This window comes from Merops nubicus, unplaced genomic scaffold (genome assembly GCF_000691845.1).
Source record: "Merops nubicus isolate BGI_N331 unplaced genomic scaffold, ASM69184v1 scaffold12696, whole genome shotgun sequence".
In the NCBI taxonomy this organism is placed as follows: domain Eukaryota; kingdom Metazoa; phylum Chordata; class Aves; order Coraciiformes; family Meropidae; genus Merops; species Merops nubicus.
In genome coordinates, this window is record NW_008615699.1 from 6,440 (window position 1) to 30,854 (window position 24,415).

At 48.9% G+C, this 24,415-nt stretch overlaps 1 protein-coding gene across 1 annotated transcript; it reads left to right on the plus strand.

Annotated features, from left to right (window-relative positions):
* Window positions 1–22,685: 22,685 nt before the first annotated feature.
* On the plus strand, window positions 22,686–23,879 carry LPAR4 (lysophosphatidic acid receptor 4). Its single transcript, XM_008942608.1, has one exon. It carries the CDS (start codon window positions 22,833–22,835, stop codon window positions 23,877–23,879), a length of 1,047 nt encoding a protein of 348 aa, XP_008940856.1. The 5' UTR covers window positions 22,686–22,832.
* Window positions 23,880–24,415: the final 536 nt, after the last annotated feature.

The following is a 24,415-nucleotide window of genomic DNA, read 5'->3' on the forward strand; positions in this document are numbered from 1 at the left end:
AAATTTGATAGCAAGCTCAAATCACTTCCTATTTGTCAGTGTATGGAGATTTAGATCATAAAAAGCACATATAATTTCCAGTTGTCCTCACCCAACGTGTCCAACCAGGGGAGAGGTTGGTGTAGATGAAGTTATCCAATCTACTGGTGGGGCTGAGTGACACAACCAGCCAGGAAAGCTCTGAGGGTCACCAGGGATTTGGTGAACATGGATGTCCATGGGAAGGACAAGATTCAAGATCTAACCATGAAGGCTCCAGGATATGCTCCTTCTGCAAAGCTTCCCCATAGAAGGTAACTAACACCTAAACCAAAGGGAATGGCAACAAATACTCAGGAATCTCACAAGACAAGGTGCATGATTGAGGGTCAGCCTTTCCCTTATGTTCTTTAAGCAAAGATATGCTGCAAACATCAGAAAAGTTGATATAAAATACCCACTTTCAGGATGTCCAAGAAATCTGAACAGCCTGTATTAAGATTTCTTGAGGTCCTGGCTAGCTGTGGGGAGACATCTGATGTGCAAAGCACTGCTGGTACCTGTTCCCTCCCAGTAAATTTTGGCAGAAAGAGTAAACTGGGCTTTACTTGAAGAATCCTACCCCACATGCCAACCCTGGGTGGTGGAAGAGCTACCCAGTGCCCAGCAGATGAGAGACTGCCTAGGTAAACACGGCCACGACGTCTTGATCAGAACAAAGAAAACATCAATAAGTGTTGGAGACCAGCAGCTGGAAAATCTATACGTAGGAAAACAACCATGAGCTTTGATTGTTCAAGTTCACAGCAGAGATTACTTACCTTGGCAGATGCATATTCAAGACACACGGCTTGCAATTCCTCAGCCAGTGCTAAGCAGAACCATGTGTTCTTCTAAAACAAGGGGAAAGTTTAACTCCAACACGGTGCAAAAACAGAGCTACGGTCACAACTTGTGCTCGTGGCAAAAATTAAACTGAAAAGGGCCAAGAAAAAAGGGTCCTGAAGAGGAGAAAAGCAGCAGCTTGGAAGAGGAGCAGAAGGTGGGTTCCAGCCCTCACCAGGGATGGAAGGAATATGTCCACAGATACACCCATGGCAATGCAGGGTGAAGGACAGGCTGTATCATCGTGAGGTTCTCCAGCAATGAGAAGTTCTGGTGCTTCCCAAGACACCCACAAACTGACAGCTTGATAAACGGGTCCAAGGATAGAATCATTAGTGGAGAAGACCTCCAAGATCATCAAATCCAACCATCACCCAACACTACCACGACCATCCAACCACGTCCCCAAGGGCCACATCTACACGTTTTCTGAACCCCTCCAGGGCTGGGGACTCCAGCACCTCCCTGGGCAGCCTGTTCCAACGCCTCACCATTGATGAGAGATGTAGGATTTGAAAGCCAGCATGACCTCCTGTGACCCTCACACCACCCAACCCAACCGCAGTGGTCGCAAAGCACCGAGGAGGTTTTTCCTCCCAGCAGATGGTTTGATTAAGATTCTCCCTCCCTCCTTCTCCAGATAAAGGACTATTATTAAAAATGGTTGTAGAGCTGCTGCAATCACTGTTTCCCACACAAAAAAAAGGCCTCAGTGCTGGTTCCTTTCCCACGACTGGCATTCTGTGGGTGCTGCTGAAAGCTCAGCCTGAATTTTCACTCGGCGACATCGTCCTCGGGAAAAGAAACGCGGCCAAAAAAAAAAACCTAAATAAAAGCACATGAAAAAGGAAGGGAAGGGGAAAACACCAGCAGCGTGTTGAAGCCTGGGTTATGCTCACCAGCAGCCGTTGCTCTGCCTTGGCAGCAGCTCCCTGGGCATGGAACCAGGGCCAGCAGCTGGCAGAGGTCTGCGCAAAGTGCTCCCGCGAGGAAAGACGCATCCGGCACCGAGGAGCAGAAGCCAAGGTTAAAGTGTGAAGAGCCAACGAGGAGGAGGAATTAAACAAGAAAAGGCCACGGTTTTCTATCACTCCCATGCCAAACAGATGTCCCACCAACGCTCTAGCAGGGCACCCCAGCCAAAGAGGTGAAAAGACATCATTTACTCCGAGGAGCAACGGAGGAGCACGTGCTTGGGAGCAAAGGCAGCGTGCAGGGTGGAGAAAGAGGTGCCACGAGGAGTTGGGAAGCTGTCCAAGCAGGATTTGGGAGATGGAAGGAGGGGTTTGGGAAAAGCAAAGAAAACAAAAAAGAGAATGGAGGAAAAAAACGTTTAGAGAAGAAGCTGGAAGGAGAAGGGAGAGACTCTGGCAACTATTTCTGGCCAGGAAAATGTCAGTGGGATCAAAGTGGCGCTTCAAGAGGCTCTGCTCCTTTTCAAACTGCTCTGAATGAGCCACACTCTGCTCCAGTGATAGTGGGAAACTCCTAAACGGGGACCTGGCCATGCCACAGGGCTATTTAAGGACCTGACAGGGTAAATTTAGCCCCCACTAGTCATGCTCTGAGGAGCTGCCTGGAATTCACAGGAGAACACAGAGCCCCAGGCCACACGTGGTCCTTAAAGTGCTGCAGGAGATGCGGTGACAACCCCGAGGACGTGGATGAATTCCAAGCTGTTTGGGTGCTTTCTGTCTTCCCTTTGGCTGTGGTGTTTTTTGCATCCTGCCCTGAATCCCAGTGCAGCTGGAGCCCCCCAAGTGTGGAGCTCAGAGCCTGCTGGAAGATGCTGCTTTGATGGGAAACTTCTGGTTCTCCAGCCTTGAGAGGAAGGATGCATCTGCAGCTCCTGCAGAAGAGCTGCCCTGGGCAGCCTGGCACAGCCCTGGACAACCCTCCAGGGTGAGAAATTGTTCCTCAGCTCCAACCTCAACCTCCCCTGGGGCAACTTGAGGCTGTTTCCTCTTGTCCTGTCCCTTGGGAGCAGAGCCCGACCCCCCCCTGGCTCCAGGCTCCTGTCAGGAGCTGTGCAGAGCCAGAAGGTCTCCCCTGAGCCTCCTTTGCTCCAGGCTCAGCACCCCCAGCTCCCTCAGCTGCTAAGTCCTGAGCTAAGGACTGTCCTGTGCTGAAGGACACGTGGAGGCTGGCAGGGCTGGGGTGACACAGCCTCTCCTCCTGACCTTTGCCACGGGCAGTTTAACCCCCAAGCCGAGGGCAGCAGGTGCCAGCTCAGCTCGGGTGCTTTTACAAACAAAAAAGCATCCCAAATTCCTTAGAGGAGCTCAGGATGGTGAGTAATTAGTGAAATGATATTGCAAGGAACAAGAGACTACTTAGCAACCATCAGGGAAGACTTTTAATCAGCCTGTGTAACACTATAGGGGTTGGGTTTGGTCTCTTGGCTTCAGTCAATAACACTCATGGTTAAATGTTAAGTAAAATAAGTGAATCCTCTCCCACAGGAGGAGGAGGATGGTAAAAGGAGGGAAGACATGAATCCTGGAGTAAATCCTGGGTTTTACTCCAAGTCACAGGAGATACATCTGTCCTTCCCTGCTCACTTAGGGATGAGAAGAGAGGAAACTCCATGAATGATGAGCGAGGGTCTCACGTTTCGTGGAGATCTGCCCTGTGGTGGGTGTGAGATGGGGCTGGGGATGCCTCGTGCTCCTCTGGGAGCTGAGCTGGTGGCACCAGGAAGGGATCAGCCACGGGGACTCTCCCAAGGTGAAAATCTCCACATCCCTGCAAGCTGTCAGGATGTCTTTTGGATGAGACCTCTGTGAATTCTGAACCTGAGAAATTCCACGTGAAAAATGGCTGGTGGACAAAGGAAGAACAAAACTGCAGCTTCAAACCCAGCTGCTCTTCAGCCTTCCTGAGTTTTAGGTGTAACCCTTGTTGTGCTACCACCAGATAAGGCACAAACCCAGACAAGAAGGGATCATCTGGCTGTGGATCAATCTCAGAGGAGCAGCTGGTTTCACAAGGACTCTGGAGTGTTGGCAACTCAATCCCAGGGCACCAGATGGCACAAAAAGTTTAGTCCAAATTCTGAGCCCCTTACAAAAGGAGGGATGTTGTGTGTGAACCCTGTCCTGATCCAGACCCAGCAGGACACCAGCTCTGCTGAGGGAACAAGCAGGAGAGTGGTGAAGGGTGGTTGGAAGACTCAGCTTGGAAAGGCCACCACGAGTCAACAGAGAAAAGGTGAAAGAAAAGAAGTCTAAGGAGCTCCTAGGACAGGGTGGCCTTTCCCCTGGCATCCAAGCTGCCTCTCCAAGCCCCTCCTCCTCCAGGAGGAGCAGCAGTTTCAGAAAAGCAGCTTTTCCTCAGACTATCTTCTGTATTTATCTCTTATCAGGTTCTGTTTGTCTCAGTGCTCTTTTTTTCCAACCTGAGAACCCTGCAGAAACACCCATCTCCTCTGAGAGGACCACAGGGTCTCAGTCACTGCCACTTGCCCACGGGGTCCTTCCACGTGGGGAGCAGCTGAGAGCTGCAAACGTTCCTCCAGAAGTCATTGGTGTTGGAACAAACTCTCTGCTCATGCTGAGGAGCCCCACGACAGCCTCGTGCCAGAAACTGAGCTATTTATCCACCACCCCAGGCACAGCCAGACCCTGGAGCACAGCAGGAGCTGGGACAGGGGACATTTCTCTCTGTTGTGCCACAACCTGTTGGCAGCAGCCCAGCAGAGACCAGATGTCACACCCTGAGCCCCTCTGCAGCCCTCTGTGGGCACTCCAAGGAAGCCAACAGAGAGCATCAGTTGTTATCAGCTCACAGCACCCCTCTGTATCTTAAATCCCAGAGCTGGTGACACCATTTTGTCTGCCCTGAGCTCCTCACATCTCAGAGAAAGCTCAGTTCAAAACCCTGGAGTTTGGACTCATCAGTATTTCTGAACCTCACAAGCTCCACATCATGCCCTGTAGCTTGACACTCTGAAGCTAAGCCCTGACCAGCATGCCACTGGTATCTCCAAGGAGATATTTGCCTCCTTGCTGGTGGAAGATATCACTGAGGAGTGTCTGGCCCATTCAAAACCTCCTGGAGAGGGGACTCCATGAGAAACTGGTTGAAGACACTTTCTAGAGGGCACCTGGCAACCTGCAGCATCAGCAGAGCCTCCCTCAGCCATGGTTCTGCAGCACTGGCCTGGGCAGGACTTTTGGGTTGTCAACTTTGGGATTAATTTGTAACTTCAGGCTGGACTTCCAGTGGATGCCTAGTGTCTGCTGCAGGCTATCGTGGTCCTGGAGAAAGGAAGAGTTGCTAGGAGGAAAATCAGGTCCAGGAGGGGCTTGTGAGAGCTCCCCATGGGCACTTTGGAGGCATTTTGGGGCCATCTGCAAGGCAAGGTTTCACTGCAGGCTCCCAAGGGGATCATGTGCTCTCTGACAGGAGCTGGGTCCTGTCCCTCTGGACATGAAGCTTTCCAATCAAAGGGAGGTGGGATCTTCTCTCACTTCAGGGAAACCTGGATAGGCTCAACTCACCCTAAAGTGCTGCAAGATGCCTTTAGGTTAAAATAAAGGGAAATTGGGCATTGCCTCCATTTGCATACCTGCTGTTTATTTAATGTTGCTTGAACCCAGATGCAAACAGCAGCTCACACATTTATGGAGTGGAATGCAGTGGTCCAGGGCAAAGTGGAGAGAAACAAGTGGAGAAAACCACACAGATGCACAGCTCCCAAACCAAGAATCATGGCCCAAGACAGAAGAAAAGCAGCCTGCTGAGTTTAAACCTGACAAACCAGCTTCTTCTCCAGGAGGATTTTGTTTTTACCTTTTGGCATTGGCAACGCTTGGGCCTTGGTGTCTGTATCAGGATCTTTTCTTTTTACTGCTCTTTTCCACACAGAATCCTACTTATGTTACAAACAGGCTTTTTTTTTGGTGTCTCTGGGAGAGGAAATCTTCTGTGGATAGCAAAAGGCTTCAGGAAAAAAAAAAAAGGCATTACCTTTTGCAACGCTTGGGCCTTGGTGTCTATATCAGAATCTTTTCTTTTTTACTGCTCTTTTCCACCCAGAATGCTACTTATGTTACAAACAGGCTTTTTTTTTGGTGTCTCTGGGAGAGGAAATCTTCTGTGGATAGCAAAAGGCTTCAGGAAAAAAAAAAAAGGCATAACCCTTGGGCATTAAATATTCACTTTGTCCCTTCAGAAACCACTTTTCAATCAGAAAACCAAACAATTGAGTACCAAAACAGCCTCTGAGAATCACAAAAAATCATCCAAACGATCAGCCAAGGGCATTCCCAGCAGAGCTGGCAGCAGATTCCCTTGTGGAGAAGCTTTCAGAGCAGGAACAATCCAAGCCAGAGCAGAGAGCCCTGAACCAGGCTTTGTGCAGAGCTTAACTGCAATCAGATTGACCTGATGCCAAAGTCCTACCAACCACGGGCTGGCAGAGAGCAGGAGCTGAGAGGTGCTGAGAGGTGAATAAAGCTGCTTTGATTTGCATAACCCTGGCCCAACTGGAGGTTTGGGCAGGAGAAAAGCACCAGGCTTGGCAAGATTAGCTCTGCCTTTACCAGCACAGCCCAGCAGGAAGGTTGGGGCATGCCCCAAACAGTCTACTTATGGGTTGAGATACCCTCAAGGGTCACCCACTTGGCAGGAAGGGAGGGGCCACAGGCTGGACCAGCTCTTAGGTTCTGCAGGGCTGGGATGCTGCTGAGAACTGGAGATATTTCATTTTTCATCTCTTCTAGCCTGTTTCTTTCACCAATAGATTCTCTGATGATGGCTGTGTTGGTGTGGTGCTGCAGGAAGCTCCCAACACAGAGCCAGTGCAGAGCTTGAGGGGTTTTCTTAATGCAGAATCACAGGATTGTTTTGGTTGGAAAAGATCTTTAAGATCATCCAGTCCAACCATCCCCCCAGCACTGCCAGCTCCCCACTGCCCCGTGTCCCTCACCCCACATCTCCACGGCTTGGGAACCCCTCCAGGGGTGGGGACTCCACCACTGCCCTGGGCAGCCTGGCACAGCCCTGGGCAACCCTCCAGGGGAAGAAATTGTTCCTCAGCTCCAACCTCAACCTCCCCTGGGGCAACTTGAGGCTGTTTCCTCTTGTCCTTGTCCCGTGGGAGCAGAGCCCGACCCCCCCCTGGCTCCAGGCTCCTGTCAGGAGCTGTGCAGAGCCAGAAGGTCTCCCCTGAGCCTCCTTTGCTCCAGGCTCAGCACCCCCAGCTCCCTCAGCTGCTCCTCCCCACACTTGGGCTCCAGACCCTTCCCCAGCAGCTCCGTTGCCCTTCTCACTGAATGTAAAGTGGGGACCAGAGCACGTCGGTGGGGACATGACTCTCCCAAGTGGTTTTGATTGGATATTAGGAAGAATTTCTTCACTGGGAGAGTGGTTAGACACTGGAAGGGGCTGCCCCGGGGGGGGGGGGGGGCCTCCTCCCTGGAAGGGGTCAAAAAAGCACTTGAGGCTATGGCCCATAGGGAAACATTGGGAGGAAGGTTGGATTTGATGACCCTAGAGGTCCTTCCCAACCATAATGATTCTATGAAGGGAAGCAGCTGCCCTCTAGAGGGAGCAGAACCTGGGTTACTTGAGATTTCTCCTGAAAAAGCAGCAAACAGGCTTCCTCCAAGGAGCCTCCTCCATTACCCAGCCCTTGTGGGCTTTCCCCACTTCCCTCGGGAGTCTCCACCAAAGCCAACCCTTGGCATTGTTAGAAAACGTTTCCTGATATTCAGCCTCTTCTTCCTTCTATTCATGCAGAGCAGAATTCCCAGCCCCAGGCCTGGCTGCACCTCCAATTGTTTTAGGTGCTCCAGGCTCCTCTCAAACTCTGGTTTTCTGCCCTCAGAACACAGACTGTATTCACCAGCTTCTCGTGTCCTTTGGGTTTGTTTGGTTGGAACTTAACATCCCTGGTTGGCTATCACTGGGATTCAGAAAAATCATGGAATGGTTTGGCTTGGAAAGGACCTTTCAAGGTCACCTCATCCAACCCCCCTGCAGGGAGCAGGGACATCTGCAGCTAGAGCAGGGTGCTCAGAGCCCCAAACAACCTCCCCTGGGATGGTGCCAGGGATGGGGCAGGGTCTCACCACCCTCAGCATCAACAATTTCTTCCTCCTATCTAGCCTAAATCTCCTTCTTTCAGTCCAAAACCATCACCCCTCATCCTGTCGCCACAGGAGTTCCAGAATAAAGAATCAAAGAAAGAACAAAATAACTATTTCACCCCATTTCTGTTACAACCTGCTCTGCTCCCCACCACGGGAAGACCAAGGCAGCATCCCCTGGGACACGTTCCCAACATTCTCCTCCTCCAAACATCCTCCTCCTCCCTGCAGCGTGGACTCAAACTGAAAAGCAGTCCCTTTGGACTGGGTAAAAAGAATCCACGAGCCCAGAGGCCATGTTAAATTAGGACAGGGTGAGCTTCTGAGCTTGTTCTGGAGGAGAGAATAATGAGGGGCTTCTTCCTTGCCTGAAGTAACTCCTGGGTGCAGCTTCTGCAGGGAGACATCACGGGCTGGGTTCAGTCGTGCCAAATCAGAAATTGCCCCAATTTTGGGGGAAAAGGACTGCTGAATGAGGGTCTGCAAAGTGAACCCCTTCTCTGCTGACAGGAAAAAGGAAAGGCTCCAAAACGACCCTCTCCCAGCTTATTGATGATGCTCCAGCCCAAAGAAAAGCAAAGATGTAGGAAATGATGCGTGGCTGGGAGGACTAGTTGGGTCCAGGCACTTGGTGCCACCCCAGGCTTCTATTTGCCTGACCTAGCAGAGGGGATGAGCTGGTTTTTTACTTCTCACCTACACAAACCCATTTCAGCAGCTCATAATCTGATGCTTTTGCTTCTGGTCTTTACACAGTCACGTTTTAAGGGACTTTAAAAACTGTCAGCACCGAGCACGGGGACTTTCTGGACACTCACTCATCCCACTGGCATGAGCAGCACTTTCCCCCCACCCCCAAAAAGCTGTGGTTTGATTAAACACTTGGAGAAGAAATAGCCTGTTATGTGTTAGCAAAAAGTCCTCTTGGATGGGAAAGGAACAGGGCTTTAAGTGCTGGTGAACTAAAAAAACCAGAGTTTTCAGATGAAGCCTTTTGAAAATTGCAAAGATACTGATCCAAAGGGGCACCTGCTGCATTTATATCACTCAAAAATTATTTAGATCTAAAAAACCCCAACAACCAAACATCTAATAAGAGGAGGGTTCATGTTTCCATTTAATTTCTTTATGGTTTTGTTATAAAACCCTTCAGAAAGGATTTTGGATAGAAGCCCTGACAAACCTTCAAGCCCTGGGAAACACTGCAGGGTGAGTGAGCTCCTGAAGGGTTCTGCTGCCTCTGCTCAGGAATTTTCCTTCAAAATCTTCTCCAGCAGAGACTGAGGTTACTCTAAAGTGACTTTTTAATTGTTTTTTTCCCCGAAAAAAAATCAGTATTACTGATTTTTTCCCCCCTTAGCTTTCCTGGGGAACATCTAAATGAAATAATCTAACAGGATGGAACCTGTTGGTTGAATCCTGTTTCCTTTGGGGTCACTCAGACATGAGCCTTATTCCACAGGAGCTGTAGCCCTAAAGCCAGTGCTTGAAAAATCATCCTTAGGAAGCTGTGGATGAGGAACTGATACAGGACATCACATGGATGCATCTCAGACAGCCAAAATTTCTGCATTTATAAGCTCAAGGGGTTGGTATTTTGGCAACATGGGGTTGCCCACTGCCCCAAGAAGTGTCCTTAAACCAAACTGGTGCCACAAAGCCACCCCTGAATGGTCCCTTTTGAGCACAGACTTGTTCAGAGGCTTCCCTATGGGAGAGGGGGGCTCCTCAGGGCCCCAAACATCCCCCTGAACCAACCCCGTGCGATATTTAGCTACCAAATGTCAGATTAATCTGCTGTAGGAAAGCACAGGAAGGAAACAAGCCTTGCCAATGAACAGAGGAGGAAAGGGAAATGCTGGTGTCTCTACCTCAGATATTCTAGTGGCCTTTCAAATGCAGTTTTGGTTTGGTTTCTGTTCTTTTGAGTGCTCATAAGTGCCCTGGCATAAGAATCTTGGCACAACGAAGCATCCATTGACTGAAACCAGTACGTTTGACAGCAGAAGTCAGTGCTAATCATCCCAAAATACAACACACTCATCTTCTGGGCAAAATTCTTCCTTAAATTCAGATAGTCCTGCCTGGCTGAAACCCATGGAAATTGCACAGGCCAGCCCAAAAGCCACCAGACCACGGAGAACAACAGACAAGCAAAACCACAAGAGAAGCATCACATCAGCAGAGTTCCTGTGCCTAAGCAGAAAACCCAAGTCCTGCAAACAGGGGGTAAACCTTGTGCTTAAACCTCTTCTGCCCTCTCAGCAGCCGTGGTTTCCAACAGGATAACAGCCCCGTTTCCCTTGTTTTCCCAAATAACTCGAGATTATTGATGTCCTGCCAATGTTTGAACAAGGAGAGCTCACCAGATCCCACCCCGTCCCCAGACTAAGCTGAACACCACGGGATCAGGGTGGGGACAGCAGAGGAGTTGTGCAGAGAGGAGAGATGAAGAGCTGAGGAGTCCACTCATTGTTTTTCCATTTTAAAGAAAACACTTGCCTGTAACTGTACCCCAGAAGAGAGGCAGCCACCTCCTTTTTTCTTTTTTTGTGTGTGTTTTTGGCAAATAAACCTGTGTTGAGGGTACTTTGTTGGAAATGTTTGTACTTTATTTATCTAAAACATAGAGTACATTGATAGGGCAACATTTGTCCTATTTAAACTGCTCTGGGGACATTTTTCTTTCTCATTAACATCAAAACTTTTTAATGTCCCAGAGGAGAAAACGTTGGGATTTTTTTGGTGATCTCCAGAGGGTGGAGAGTAGCATCACAGATCAACCTACAGGTTCTGCTTGTCTGGTTTCTAGTTCTGGCTATAGCTAGCAGAAAAATAATCTCCTTTTTTAAGGAAAAAATCCAAAATAACAGGTGACCTAATAACCTGCTCACTAGAGATGCTTCTGGATTCAATGGCAACCATGAAGGTGGAACCCCTAGGATGGTTTAAAAGGTGGACTCCATGAACAGCAGAAATTCCATCCCCAGTCTCCTGTCAGGTAACATTTTAAGGGAGCTGCTGAGAGCCCTCGAAGTTCACAGCAGCTGAAGACTTTTGTTAGAAGCGTTTAATTAATCCAATAACTTCAGAGGGAAACCAAACATCCCAGATAACTCCAGCTGCCTGCTTCAATTCCAACAGCACCAAAGCTGCCACAGTTGCCACGTTCAGGCTAAACCCTGCCAGGAGCTCAGCAGTTTTGTTGTGTTTAAAGATTTCTGCTGCATTTAATCTCCAAGGAGCCATCAGTCGTGGGTTTGCAGCTAGTTTGGAAGGGAGAGACAGAAGATGTTAACCTACAAAAGGTTTCAGTGTGCTCATTCTGCTCTGTATCAGTACACCCAGCTTCAAACCATGCAAACCACTGGGTTTTCCCTAAAAAAAAAGGGTGATTTCAAATGCAGAGGTGCTGTTTAATCAGTTCCCACTGAGACCACTCACACTTGCATCAGAATGTACCCCGGGGGGTGGGGGGTGAAAAGCAGTTCCCTTGTACCCCAGGGATCAGGATTCCCTGCAAAAAATGCCCACAAGCCATGGGGAGGCTCAAAGCTGATCTCTGTGTGGGAGCTGACTGGTGATACTGGTGGATTTTGCATCCTCAGCCTCCTGCCAGCCCCCACATTTGTACAGGAGGGATTCAGGGCCAGCCCTGTGCTGTCCACCTAGATTTTCTATCCTCTTTCCCAGCTAAAAAAAAAGGGGAAAAAGGGACCTTTGACCATTGGGAGTGAGAAACATCTGCCCCATCACCTCCTCCTCTCCAAAGCTCGCGTTTCTACACGGTTTATTCAAGCGTTGAGCCCTGGGAGGATGAAGTTTTGCAGCCTGGAGCTGGGCTGTTACATGAGATCTTCAGGAAGTTATTTGCATGGAGGGGATAAAAGCCAGTGGCAGCTGGGGCGTGCTGCAGAGGCGAGGCAGAGCCCGGCTGCGTTAGCCACCAGCCCAAGGAAGAAGGTTCCAGCCGCACAATGGGTTGTTTACTGGCCTGGGCTGCCCCTGGGAACAGCCAAGAGGAGAGGAGGAAAAGGAGAGACAAACACAATGCGGGTGCGACGCGTTAGGTGGGAGGCTGGGCTTTAAAAGCAGAGTGGGCATTTTCAACCCTATGGAACTGGAGAGAGCTGAAAAAAAGGAGGAGAGGGCTGAAAAAAAAAGGGAGAAAAGGGCATCGGCTGCTCCACAGCATCCAGAGGCACAGAGCAACCATCTGCTGCCAGCAGATCCTCGTCCCTACCTGAAGGGCTGATGATATTAAAGGTAAGAGATAAAAATTAACAAGTTTTGAGGCTCTGCTGGGAGGGGGGAGCACCGAGAGGCAGCAGCTGCCACCAGCGCCTCCTCTCGGGGGGAGCTACCCAGGCAAAAGCAGCCGCGCGTTTCCCTGGAATTGTTGTAATTATGCCCCGGAATATTTGAAAGCCTGCAGGTTTTCCAGCAGGAACCCAAGGCTTTCAGAGCAAACCGCTGGGGAAACGGGTCCAGGGGGTTCTAGTCGGTGCCTTTGAGAGGATTTAAAGGAACCCAACAAACCCCAACCTAAAAACCAACCCGTTTCTAAATCTGTTTAGAAAAATACTTTGTTTATGTCCAGCTTCCTCCTCTGAGCTAATGCTTTCCCCATTCCCAGCTCCCCCCCCCCTTTCTGCCTTACACTTTAATTGGCAGGAAAAACAATTACAAGCCCTGGGAAGGCAAAGCTGAGATTTCAGCAGCTCTCCATCCATCCCCGGCTCGGCGTCCGCCAGCTAATGGCTCAGGAAATCCGTGCTCCCCATTGCAGGGCTCTCCTCAAGCTGCTGATTCCAAACTGGGAGCTTCTGGCTGGGCTGGGAAATGCCCTGGAAGGGAATTCAGCCCTGGAGAGGGAATAGAACCCCAGGAGAGGGAATAGAGCCCCAGGAGAGGGAATAGAGCCCCAGGAGAGGGACCCAGCAGAGATCCAGGCTCGGGGCGGGCTCAGCACTAATAATCCATCCTTGACCCAATGGAAAACGATTCCTACCGAGCCCCCCAAGAGTTCCCCCTGCCCCCCAGCCATCGAGCCCATTCTTGCCTCCCGTTTTCCCAAGACACGACGGCTGCAGCATCCAGCAGTTCGGTTCCCTCTCTGAACAAAGGAGGAGGACCCCTCGCTGCCAGGGGCTTTTAGGTTTTGCAGATAAACTTTGACAAAGCCCAGCACGCAGATTTTTCCTTGGGGGATCCGCTCGCCTCGCGTTCCAGGCACACAAAAAAAGGCTCCATGGGGGCTGTCAGGGAGGAATCGGGCTGATCTCAGCCCTGGCTGCTCTGCTGGGGTAAGTTCCTATTTCCTCCCTTTCTAACTCCGCAGGAAAACATCCAGATTTAGTGTCAGTGCTGGAAAAAAAAGGGTTGTAGCATTTTCTGCAACCTAAGGCTCGAATCTGTGGGATAAAACCAGCCAGAGATGGGCTCGAGTTGGACATTTCAATGGAGATTAGCAATGTTTTTTACTCTCCAGGCAGATCTCATTCCTCTTCCTTGAGCTGTGCTGGGAGAGGCAAATGGTTCTGCTTAGAGCGAGCAAGAGGGTCGCCAAGTTTTTTTGGAAAGTAATTACTGGGTGAGCTACTCCTCCAAACCGTTGCTGTGGAAATCCACATCGTAATTCTCATTGTGTGGCTGCAGATGACAAGTTAAGGGCTTTGCTGTCCCTGCTGTTTGTTTCAGAATCGTGAAAAATATCCCTTGGTTGGGGCTTTTTTGTGCTTGAAGTCAGTATCATAAAGACACTTTAATATAAGCTTAAGAAAGGGTTGTATATAAAATGTGGCATAAACTTAGACTTTCAGCTTAATGATACATGCTCTTTAACTTCACGTAATCTAAGATATGATGCCTAAAAACTGCACGAAGAATCAGGAAATAAGTCATGCATTTTACACTGCAAAACTTAAAAGATCCTATTTAGTGCTTCAGCTTTTGTTTGTGGCTCAAATCTCCTCCTTTTTAAGCTGAGGGGCAAAAAAATTCCCTGAGAAAAATTCAAGCACAGCTCTTAGGAGACAGAAAAACGGGTGTCAGGAGTAAAATGAACGATGAACAACGTGCTTCATCTAAAGAGGCAGCTGTTTAGAAGAAATAGGATTTAACACAAGCTGCTGCAGAAGAATTGGCAAGAAAAATTTGGGGGTTTTAACGACACTGCTTAAGCTTTGTTTGAGAGGAGACAATTGTGTGGCTTTGCACTGCTCCCCTATACGAACAGGGCAGTAAAAGCAGGAGGATGGGAAGTGCAAAGTTCACAGGTCGGTGATAAGGATATTTCCCTCCTCGTAGCACTTTTCCATCTTCTTTCCCTTCCTAACATTCTGAAAGCTAAAATTAAACAGGCAGGAAACTAACCTGGGTATTTTAGAGGGCTCAAAGCCTCTGAATTCTAAAAGAAAGTCCTGAAAAACACGGGAGGGAGGGAGGAAGGGAGGGGGAGGCTGAGCATACATTTCACTTTAATCCTTTAAGACTATAAATGAGGCTCCTCCTTAGCTGGGGTTAGGTCAACTGAGAAAAATCAGTCGTTCAGATTCTGGAGTGAGGAGCTCAGCTCTACATGGACACAACTAATGGCTGAATGCAGCTACTCGTGCAGAGTGATGAGACAGAAAAGGGGAAAATCTGTGACTGAAACATTTGCTGTGCCCAAGCAGCTTGTGCTGGAGGGAGGATGAGCTTCCAACTGTAAGATGGTTGCCCTGCTCCAGCCTGTCCCCTCCTGGCTGGAGCACAAGAGCAGGAATTAAGGTGATTTTACCCAAATTGGGGAAAGGGTGCACTGCAGGAGGGTCTGTTACTTCTGGAGGTGAGGGTGAGAGAAGATTGCTCCCTGGGGAGAGCAGAACGTGGGACCCCTTTATCATGGCCCAAACTTATGCCAGAGTTTGTGGTGCATCCCTGTAGGCTGCAGCTAACTCTGGCTAAAGCATATTTGAATATCAGGGCTCTGTTTCCTGATGTCTGAGTGGTGCTGGCTGGATCACGGGGTGGTCCCAGCCTGATGGCTCCAAGATCACCCCCGTGACCCCTCCAGTCCCCAAGCTGGGGTGGCTGAGGGTGGCTCCTGGAGCTCCTGCACCCTCAGTAGGTCTTTCCAGGTCAAGTGTGCGTGCAGAGCCTCACTCTGCTCCTACACATGTTGCTCCTCCTCTGTAAATAAGGATCAGATTTAGTCTCGGGGAAGGGGAGCCACCACCTTTCACAAAAGGCAAATTCTCTCCTTGAAGAGAGGAGCTCTTTATTCAGCAGAACAGACAGTGGCTCTGCAAGATTCCCTCTAATGCACCATCTCCTCGGTTCAGTCCCATAAAAAGGGGCAGAGATCCACATCACCTCGGAGCCAAACTGGCCTGAGCTGACCCCAGCTGCAAGGGAAGCTTTCTGAGCTGTTTGGAATGGTTTGGGTTTGTAGAAAAAGGAAAGTCTCTTTATCTTGGCAAGCCAAGTCGAGGGACATTCAGCAGTCCCTGAGCTCCCAGACAAAGGTGCCTGCTGGCAACAGACTTTTTTCTCTGTGCATAACATGATTTTGTCATATTTTGAGTGGCTATTATGCCTGTAAATAGGCAGCCATGACAGAAACTCTCATTTCCATCTAATGATATCCCCATTTTAATCTCTTGAACCTGCAGATAAGGCATCATCTTCCACCCCAGCATGCACTCGCTTTGACAGGGTAGATGGAAATGACCACAGCCAGCAGCTAAAGCAGCATCCCACATATCCAATGCCAGAATAACCATTCCCCTTCTCTCATCTCATTATCAGAAATCCAATTCCTACATGACTTCACCACAGAAATCTCTCCCACTAGCTGGGATTTGATGTTGTTGCATTGCACTGTCCACACCCCTGGCAGAAGGGAGTCCTCAAACCTTCAATTTTCTCCTCAGAAGAAGCAAAACAAGAAAAAAAAAGCCCTGGTTTATCAACCCCCTCCAGTAGATAAAGGCAGAGGGCAGATCCTTCAAGGTCCTGAGCACCTTCTGCCCTGCTGAAGGGCTGTGCTGAGCACCCAGAAGGAAACCAGCACCTCCTTTCACCCAGCTCAGCCTCCAAAAGCTGAAAAAGGTGTTTGTGCTGCGATGCTGGAGGCTGGGTAGCACTTTGCTGGTGCTGATGCATGCAAGGCAAGGAGAAGAGGGGAAAAAAAAGCTATAATTTTTGGATAAACAGAGGTGAAAGTTCAGCTCTCCTGCTCCTGCAGAGGACCCAGCCTGGAGCTGAGGCTCGGGTGAAAGGAAAGCTTCATGAAGCTGCAGAGCTGAAGAAAGGCAACAAGGAGCCAAAAAGCCAAGGCATCACCAAGGAACTGCTGGAAGTGGTGTCAGAGAAAGCAAAGAAAGGAAGCTTTTTGGGCAGGAGGCTGGCTGGAAAGCCTTTTGGAACTGTCAGCAAATAATCCGAGTCCTGTTGTTGGCTCCCCCAGTGGTGCAGGGAAACAGGACTGGCTTATTTTTTAGCTTTTTTTTTTTCCTCAACCACCCTTCATAAATAAACAGGACTACCTCAAAGAGAGCCACCTCCAGCACCAACTTCTACTCCTGAGTGAAAACAGCTCGGTCTAACAGTCCAACTCTGCTTTTCATCAGGTTTTTTCTTTGCATCCAAAGCTTCTCTTATCAGGATGTCTATTAAATGGAGCAATTCTATTCTGAAATGCTCTCCCTTCAGCCATTCCACTATGAAATGCTCTCCCCCTTTAGCAAGACACCTGAGGGCCACAAAAAGCTGCATTCCCATCATCAGATTGAGGATGCTTTGCCAGCAAATAAGCCCCTCTTCCATAGAGCACGAGAATACCAACTTTGCTGGGAAGTTTGGGGGGAATTCTGGCATTTCTGGGCTGCAGGAAAACAAAAAAGACCCCAACAGTAGTGGATGGGGAAGGGCAAAGCACCTCAAGGGTTAAAGGGGTGATGTAAATGGAGAGAGACATTCTCAGTGAAAACAAAAAGAGAGTCATGCCCTGAGGATCAGTGTCTGAACATGGGGTAAGTCAGTTCACTATTCTCTTCAGAAGGCAACATTTTAATTAGCTGAATCCAAACCAGATACAGCACAGAGGAGTTGCCATGGGCAGGAAATGCTTTGTAAGTCTCAGAGGACAGGCAGGAGACAACAGCAGCGCTGACCAATTAACCCCCCAAAAAAAGGAGAGTGCCTTTGGGATGAGGTCTGATAGCTTCAGGTTTCCACTTCCCTGCTCCATCCTGGAGAAGGATGAAATTGGGGTCCTGCTACACTTCAGTCGTTGGCTTCCAGGCAGCAGAAAGGAGCTGGTGAACTTGGAGGGTCTGGGAGGTCCCTGGAGAGGCAAAGCCACCCTGGGCAGGGGGGACAGGAGCAGCCAGCGTGGCCCTGGCAGCTGAGTGAAGGGAGATGCCTGATGGGCTCCCATGGATTGGTTTCCTTCTGTCCAGAAGGATTTCAGAAGCAGAGGGTGAAACCATCAGGAATGACTCTGGATTTCACCTTCCCAGCAGGCGTGGGGATGTTATTACACCACAGCAAATATTGGGGAATGGAAGGACCCAGAGGACTGAAGACCCTGGCAGGAGAAGTGTCAAAGCCATGAATAAAACCCTCCCTGCCTCGTTTTTTATGCTAATCATCAGAAAACATCCCCCCCCCTTGAGCCCAGCCTATGGGCTAGGCATTCACTCTGATAAAACCCAGGGAAGAATGACTCTTTGAAGCTCAGGAACCTTTGCTGGACTTCAAAGTCTGCTCCTTCCCTCCTGCTCCCAAATCCATCCCTTTGGATTAGTAAATGAAAGAGATAAAAGCATTTCTCCTTTCCATCCCTTCCTCTAGCTCACAGTGCTTTGTTTACAGGCAGCTGATTCACTTCCCATTGTTCAATCCCCCCCTTTTCTCCTTCTCCTAAAACACCAGGGAAGAAATGGAGGTGAAGGAAAGTGCAAGAAGCTCTGGGGAGGATGGAGAGCTCGCAGCAAGCTGGTTGGTTTAAAACCCAACCCCAAAGTTCTCAAGCCCTCTCCCATCCCTTTCCCTGATGCTGGGAGAGCTTTCCTGGGAAAAAAAAAGGAGCCAGCATCACTGTGCAGCACAGTCACCACCCTGTCAGCCTCAAAAAGGGGAAAAGGCAGCACCCAAATTCCCCCAAACTGGTGGTTTGTTCTTAGAACTGCTCTGGGTTATGGCTCTGACAGTTCTTAGCAACCAAAAACAAACAGTGAAACTTTTAGTGAAAAGAAGAAAGTTATGAATCAAGTGGAGATCCTGCTGCAGGCACTGAGGTGTCCCAAGAGTGGCAGAGCTGGGGGGGAGCTCAGCAGGGAAGTGGTTCTGGGGCCTTTTCTGTCACTGCTTTGCTTTCTTTGAATTCACATTTCGTGGTTTGCAGGTGAATATTTTTTAAGCCTTTAGAAATGAAATGTTCCTTGGTGTTACTGCCATAGGATGGTCAGAAACGTTTCTAATCCAGGTAGAAAAAGTTCCTTATCTCCCTAAGTCCATACTCAAACAGCTGCTGTATCTCTCACCTATCATACTCAGCCTGGAAGAATTAAGTCCTATAGTCTTATGTAGAATTATCTATGCAAAAATGTTCAAAAAACCCCCACAACCCCCACCCCCACAACTCGAGAAAACCTTTTTGGAGCCTTCTGCTTAATGAAAGTGGACTGAAGGAGGGAAATAAACCCCTAGAAACTGAAGAAATGGTGGAGTTTGTGGTTACTTGGGGCTCAGTGCTGGGACTGAGTCAGCTCACGTGAGCATCACACCAACTGGGTAGCCAAAAAAACCCTCTAATGAATGTCGTGCTTGTCAAGAGGAGGCATAAAGCCCGTGCTGTGCCCAAGGAAAATACTTATTTATTTCCAAGGGCAGGGTCTGAGACCATAGCAAAACACAACAAGTGCTGCCCTAACCTAGAGAAACCCCCCCCACACCTTTAGATCCATCAGATTTGGGTTTCTGTACTATAAAACCTTTGCCTCACAGGATTTAGAGGTGACCTGAGTACACGCAGTGATCAGCTAGAAAAAAAGCCTTCAGATTTGAAAGGGTTTTCAGGCTTGGTCTGTATCAGATCTCAGAAGAAAAGGCTTTGCAGTGTTGTGTGACTTCAACGAGCACACACAGGATGTCCCACATATTCAGATTGATAAAGTTACATCTTGCATGAGGGAAAAAAGAGACAAAAACATCAGCCCTAAGCTTTACAGGTTTTTTTCTGGCCTCAATTTGATGGATTTGTGGAGAACGGGATGTGCATGAAACAAAAAACAATGGAATAATTACAGAATCTTAATGGAATAATTACAGAATCTGATTTTAAAGCCTGCTTTTTACTTGCAGTAATTCTCTGTCCTAACGAGCAGTGGGGCTGAATTAAGCTGCAAACTGGCTGTTTGTGAAGGTTTCTTTGGGGTGCCAGGAGGGGGAAATAAAAGGATTGTGAGCAGGATGCTGCTGTGCCATAGGAAGCAACTCACAGAGGTTTTCCTTTACAGCTGGGTGCATTGCCCCCACATTTTTAGATACAGGATGTAAAATTCCAGCCTGCCTGACATACAGATGAGTAATTATTATTCTTCTGAATTAGTATATTCAATAATTCAGCATTTTAAAGTGCATTGCTGGGTGGTTTTTCCCAGCATGGCCACAGCAGTGGTGAACGTGGGGTACGTGAAGAGCATCCTGCTGCTTTCACCCTCAGCTGAGGGGCAGGAAAGGGGAATTTGGATCCTGAAATCTACCTCTGCAGACTCCTGCTGCAGAATTCAAAGCACACAGCTGAGTTTTAAAGCAACTTGGCAGCTTGCTTAAACACTTTGCTGTTAGATAGGTAAACACCACCAGCCTGTATTTTAAAGGCCATCACTTCACTAGACAATTCCTGGCAGACAATTCCCAGAGATTTATACACCAGGAAAGAAAAAAAAATTGATATTTGACCTTGTGGCTGGTTGATGCAGAGCAGGGAAAAAGGAATCAAGGGATGGAGCATCCTTCCTCCTGTGTAACAAGGGTCTGGGACAGGCTGCTGGCAACGACCAAGGGGAACATTTCAAAGCTGCCTTTCAAACCTGCTGCCCCAGGCAGCGTTTTGGGGCACAGCCAAAATCCTGAGCTGTGAGCCCAGGTTGGAACACGGGGTTGTTTCCATCCATCTCCCAGGCACGTGGCTGGGGAAGGTGTCAGAGGACACCCAATCCCTCTCAAACCTCCCTAGATTGGAGCAAGATGTGAAGCCTGAACCAAGAGAGTCTCTGGCACACCTGGATTTTCCACACTGCAGAGGGAAAGGATCTGCTTATGGAGAGTCCATTTCAGGAGAAACAAAAATTGCTCCTGATGGAGACAACACACAATCTCCTTCTTTACTGAAAGGGAATTCCCAGCCAAGGATTTCATGCGTTGGGCTGAGGGCTAAGCCAAGAGGCAGAGCTATTCCTGGTGGAGCTCATGTGCTTTTGAACCCAAGTTCTTCTTTAAAAGTGTTTCAATCTATAGCTGAGACCTTTAGCTCAACACCTACTCAAAGGACTCAATGGACTCGGAGGTTTTGCTTCTAGTCTTTGTGTAAGTTTAAAGCATTTGGTATCTTTATATTTTTAAATTTAGTAGGAGAACGACAGAGGTGAGCCCAAAAGCAGAAAGGGGTGCAAGGAACATGTTGCTCCCCTACACAGCCCATTCCCTGCTCTATCCCCAAAGACCTGTAGGGTTCCTCCAAGGAAGCGTGGCAGAGATCATGAATTTAGTAGGAGAACGACAGAGGTGAGCCCAAAAGCAGAAAGGGGTGCAAGGAACATGTTGCTCCCCTACACAGCCCATTCCCTGCTCTATCCCCAAAGACCTGTAGGGTTCCTCCAAGGAAGCGTGGCAGAGAAAGCCCCAGTGTGGGGCTGGGCTCCTCTTGTCACTGCCAGACAACCAACATCAGATAAAGGTCCTATCTAGTTGTGGTCTGAAGATTTGCTAAGGCAGGATGTCACCACACAGGTCTAACTCAAAATGCAGCTAAAACAAAGGGGATCCTGCCCCTCTGATGGTGGTGGAACCCCTCTGCTGGGAGGCCAGCTCAAGAGAGTTGGGTTTGTTCAGCCTGGAGAGGAGAAGGCTCCTGGGAGACCTTCTTGCAGCCTTCAAGGGGCCAGTCAGAAAGCTGGGGATGGACTTTTCAGCAAGGCTGGTTGCAACAGGACAAGGGGTGGTGGCAAAGTGAAGCTATCTACAGATAAAAAGGGCTCCACGTGTCCAGGAAAGAAACTGTCAGGCTGGATTATATTGGCCAGGTCTCAATTCCTTACATGTGTCGTGAGCTACTTGGGACTCAGCCCCTGATACTGAGTCACGAGCTCGTTGGGCCTCAGCCCATCACACATGTCATGATCTGGCCAGGCTTCAGTCACTCCCATGTCAGCCTTGCTGGGTCTCAGCCACTCACACCTATGTCACAAGCTGGCCTGCTCTCAGCCACACGTGTCACGAGCTGGCTGGGTCTCAGCCCCTGACAGGTGAAACGAGTTGGCCCCACAAAGAGGATTCTGGCAGTTGAAGGCAGTGGTTTTTGTGAAGCCTACAGCTGCCCAGGTGCCCCCAGCTGAGGGCAGAACTTGCACCTTCCACCTGGCAAAGCCGTGGCCGTTACATCTTTCTCCTCACTTGACATGTTACCAGCTCACCGACAGCCTGCGTGCAAGAACAACTGTCAGCCTGAGCTCTTCCAGTAGGAAAACATATGGAAAACATTTGATTTTCATCCATTTGGGTCCCAAATTGTCCTGATTTCATGCTTCCCTCCCCAGTTTGTTTGTTTATGTGTTGCCATTTCAACTTTTAACCTCAACTCCACGTTTGCTGTTGAAGCTACGCTGTCAGAGGGTGGCTTTCTGGAAAGGCTCCTACTCTTCACAAGGGTTTCATCTCCAAACTACTCCACTGTTGTAGCTACTAAGATGTTTCTTAGATGACAAGAAGATTACAAACTTTGTTTCATGTTTGGCTTGCTGTATTTTATAACAAAGATCCTTCCCTTAGTTATCCAGCCTTGCTCCACACTTCCCCAGCGTCCCAACTACACGTTCCAACTCACAAACCCTCCTTGCTCCAACAAGGGAGACCTTCCAACTCCTTATCCTTACAGGCCTGAAAAACAAGCACTAGAATAGCAAGAAGAGAACATCAAGACAGTTCATAAAGCACTTTTCCCCTCCCATCAACCAGCACGCTCACTTCAACTCTCCACATCTCTAAAGCTTGTGGAACTGGGACAAAGTCTTACAAGGGTGTAGCTAAAAGCACACACTAAAGCTTTTCAGCTCCTCTCCCCTCTTGTTACAAGTCTAGGTGAACTTTTCAGGCTGATTCTCTATCTGGGCAACATTGTGGGTCCATGATTTAGTTTCTTTCCAAACACATTGGGCCGGTTCCATCTCAAGTTTTCAAGGGAAACCTTTCCAAGAGGAAAATTGGAATGAAGGATGGCTCTGCTTCCAATGGGAGGATGAGGGGGGCAATGGGGGGAGGAAAGGCCAAACACTAACTGCTCTGTTCAACCAAAATCCCAATAAGAGAATTCATAACTACCTTGAGAACTAATTACTGGCCTAATTTGCACAGCCATTGGTTTGGAAAGCAAAGAGCAGGCATTGCCTTGCACAGGCACTCGAGGTGACAGCAGGTTGGGAGACTGATGGGATCTGTTTCTCTCTCCTTTAGGATGGAAGGATCCGTGATGGAGACGTGGTAGCAAAGCATCAAGAGACCTCCCTGGCATGTGTTTCTTCAGGAGGAGAAGAGATGGCCCCTTTATTTGATGGATGGCACTCAAGTAGACTTTGAAGCCGCGTGGAAGCGCATCATAGACTTGGCATGGGAAACCACAGCAACAATCATACCTGTTTGATAGATGATTCCTTCAAGTACAACCTGTACGGAGCCGTGTACAGCGTGGTCTTCATCCTGGGTTTGATTACAAACTGTGCCTCCCTCTTTGTCTTCTGCTTCCGGATGAGGATGAGGAGCGAGACCGCCATCTTCATGACCAACCTGGCCGTTTCCGACTTGCTCTTCGTCTTCACTTTGCCTTTTAAAATCTTTTACAACTTCAACAGGCATTGGCCTTTCGGAGACAGCCTGTGCAAGATTTCGGGCACGGCCTTCCTCACCAACATCTACGGGAGCATGCTCTTCCTCACCTGCATCAGCGTCGACCGCTTCCTCGCCATCGTCTACCCCTTCCGCTCTCGCACCATCAGGACCAGGAGGAACTCCGCCGTCGTCTGCGCTGGTGTTTGGATCCTGGTCCTCAGTGGGGGAATTTCAGCTTCCTTGTTCTCCACGACCAACGTTTCCAACACCAGCACGACCTGTTTTGAGGGTTTTTCCAAACGCATCTGGAAAACCTACCTGTCTAAGATCACGATATTTATTGAAGTGGTAGGATTCATAATCCCTTTGCTCCTCAACCTTACCTGCTCTTCTCTAGTGCTCAGGACTCTCCGGAAGCCCGCCACCTTGTCTCAGATTGGGACGAACAAAGAGAAAGTGTTGAAGATGATCATCGTGCACGTGGCCATTTTCGTCGTGTGCTTCGTGCCTTACAACTCCATCCTCTTCCTCTACGCCCTGGTGAGGTCTCAGGCCATAGCCAACTGCTCCTTGGAGAGGTTTGCCAGGACCATGTACCCCATCACGTTGTGCATCGCCACCATGAACTGCTGCTTCGACCCCTTTATCTACTACTTCACCTCAGAATCCTTCCAGAAGTCTTTCAACATCAAAACTCAGATAAAAATGGATTCTTTTTTCAAGACTGAGACCCCTCTAACAAAAACAGCCCTTCCAGCACCACAGGAGGAAACAAGTGACCAGGCTATCACGAATGGAGGAGACCCCACGTCAGAATCACATTTCTAGGGAGATGTTTACACATGGAGTTACCTCTGTTGGGTTTGGAACAACACATGTGAAGAGGTTGCTCTAAATACCTAGGGAGGGGTTCACACGTGGTGTTGATGAAGAAAAGTTGCTGGGGGATAACGACACAGGGAGACAAATCCTTACACTGGGATGGTCCCATCGGATGCGACGTGTGAACATGAAATAAGAATCCCAATGATCTCCCTTTGGAGATGACAGGTAGCAACACACGTGCCAGCTAAGGAGGGAGCAGAACAACCTCTCCAACCAGAATATGCCAACATTTGGCACCATTTTCCCCCAGCAGCTGCCACGGGACCAGTGAGGAAACAGAAAATTTCATTTTCTTAGAGATACCTGCCAATATTTCATGCCTTCTGGAGATGCCTCATCCTATGTTAACTCAATAACTCCACACAGTATGTATGTTTGCTTAAAAAGGAGTAATAAAAGCTTTGGGCTTTTCCTCATTTCCCTGCAAGAGTGTGAAGTGTAAATCCTTGTTTTGAAATCAGGCAAATGAGTTGCTTGGT

Excerpts from the sequence above, each read along its gene's own strand:
- LPAR4 (XM_008942608.1), top strand. The coding sequence starts at position 22,833 with ATGGGAAACCACAGCAACAATCATACCTGTTTGATAGATGATTCCTTC.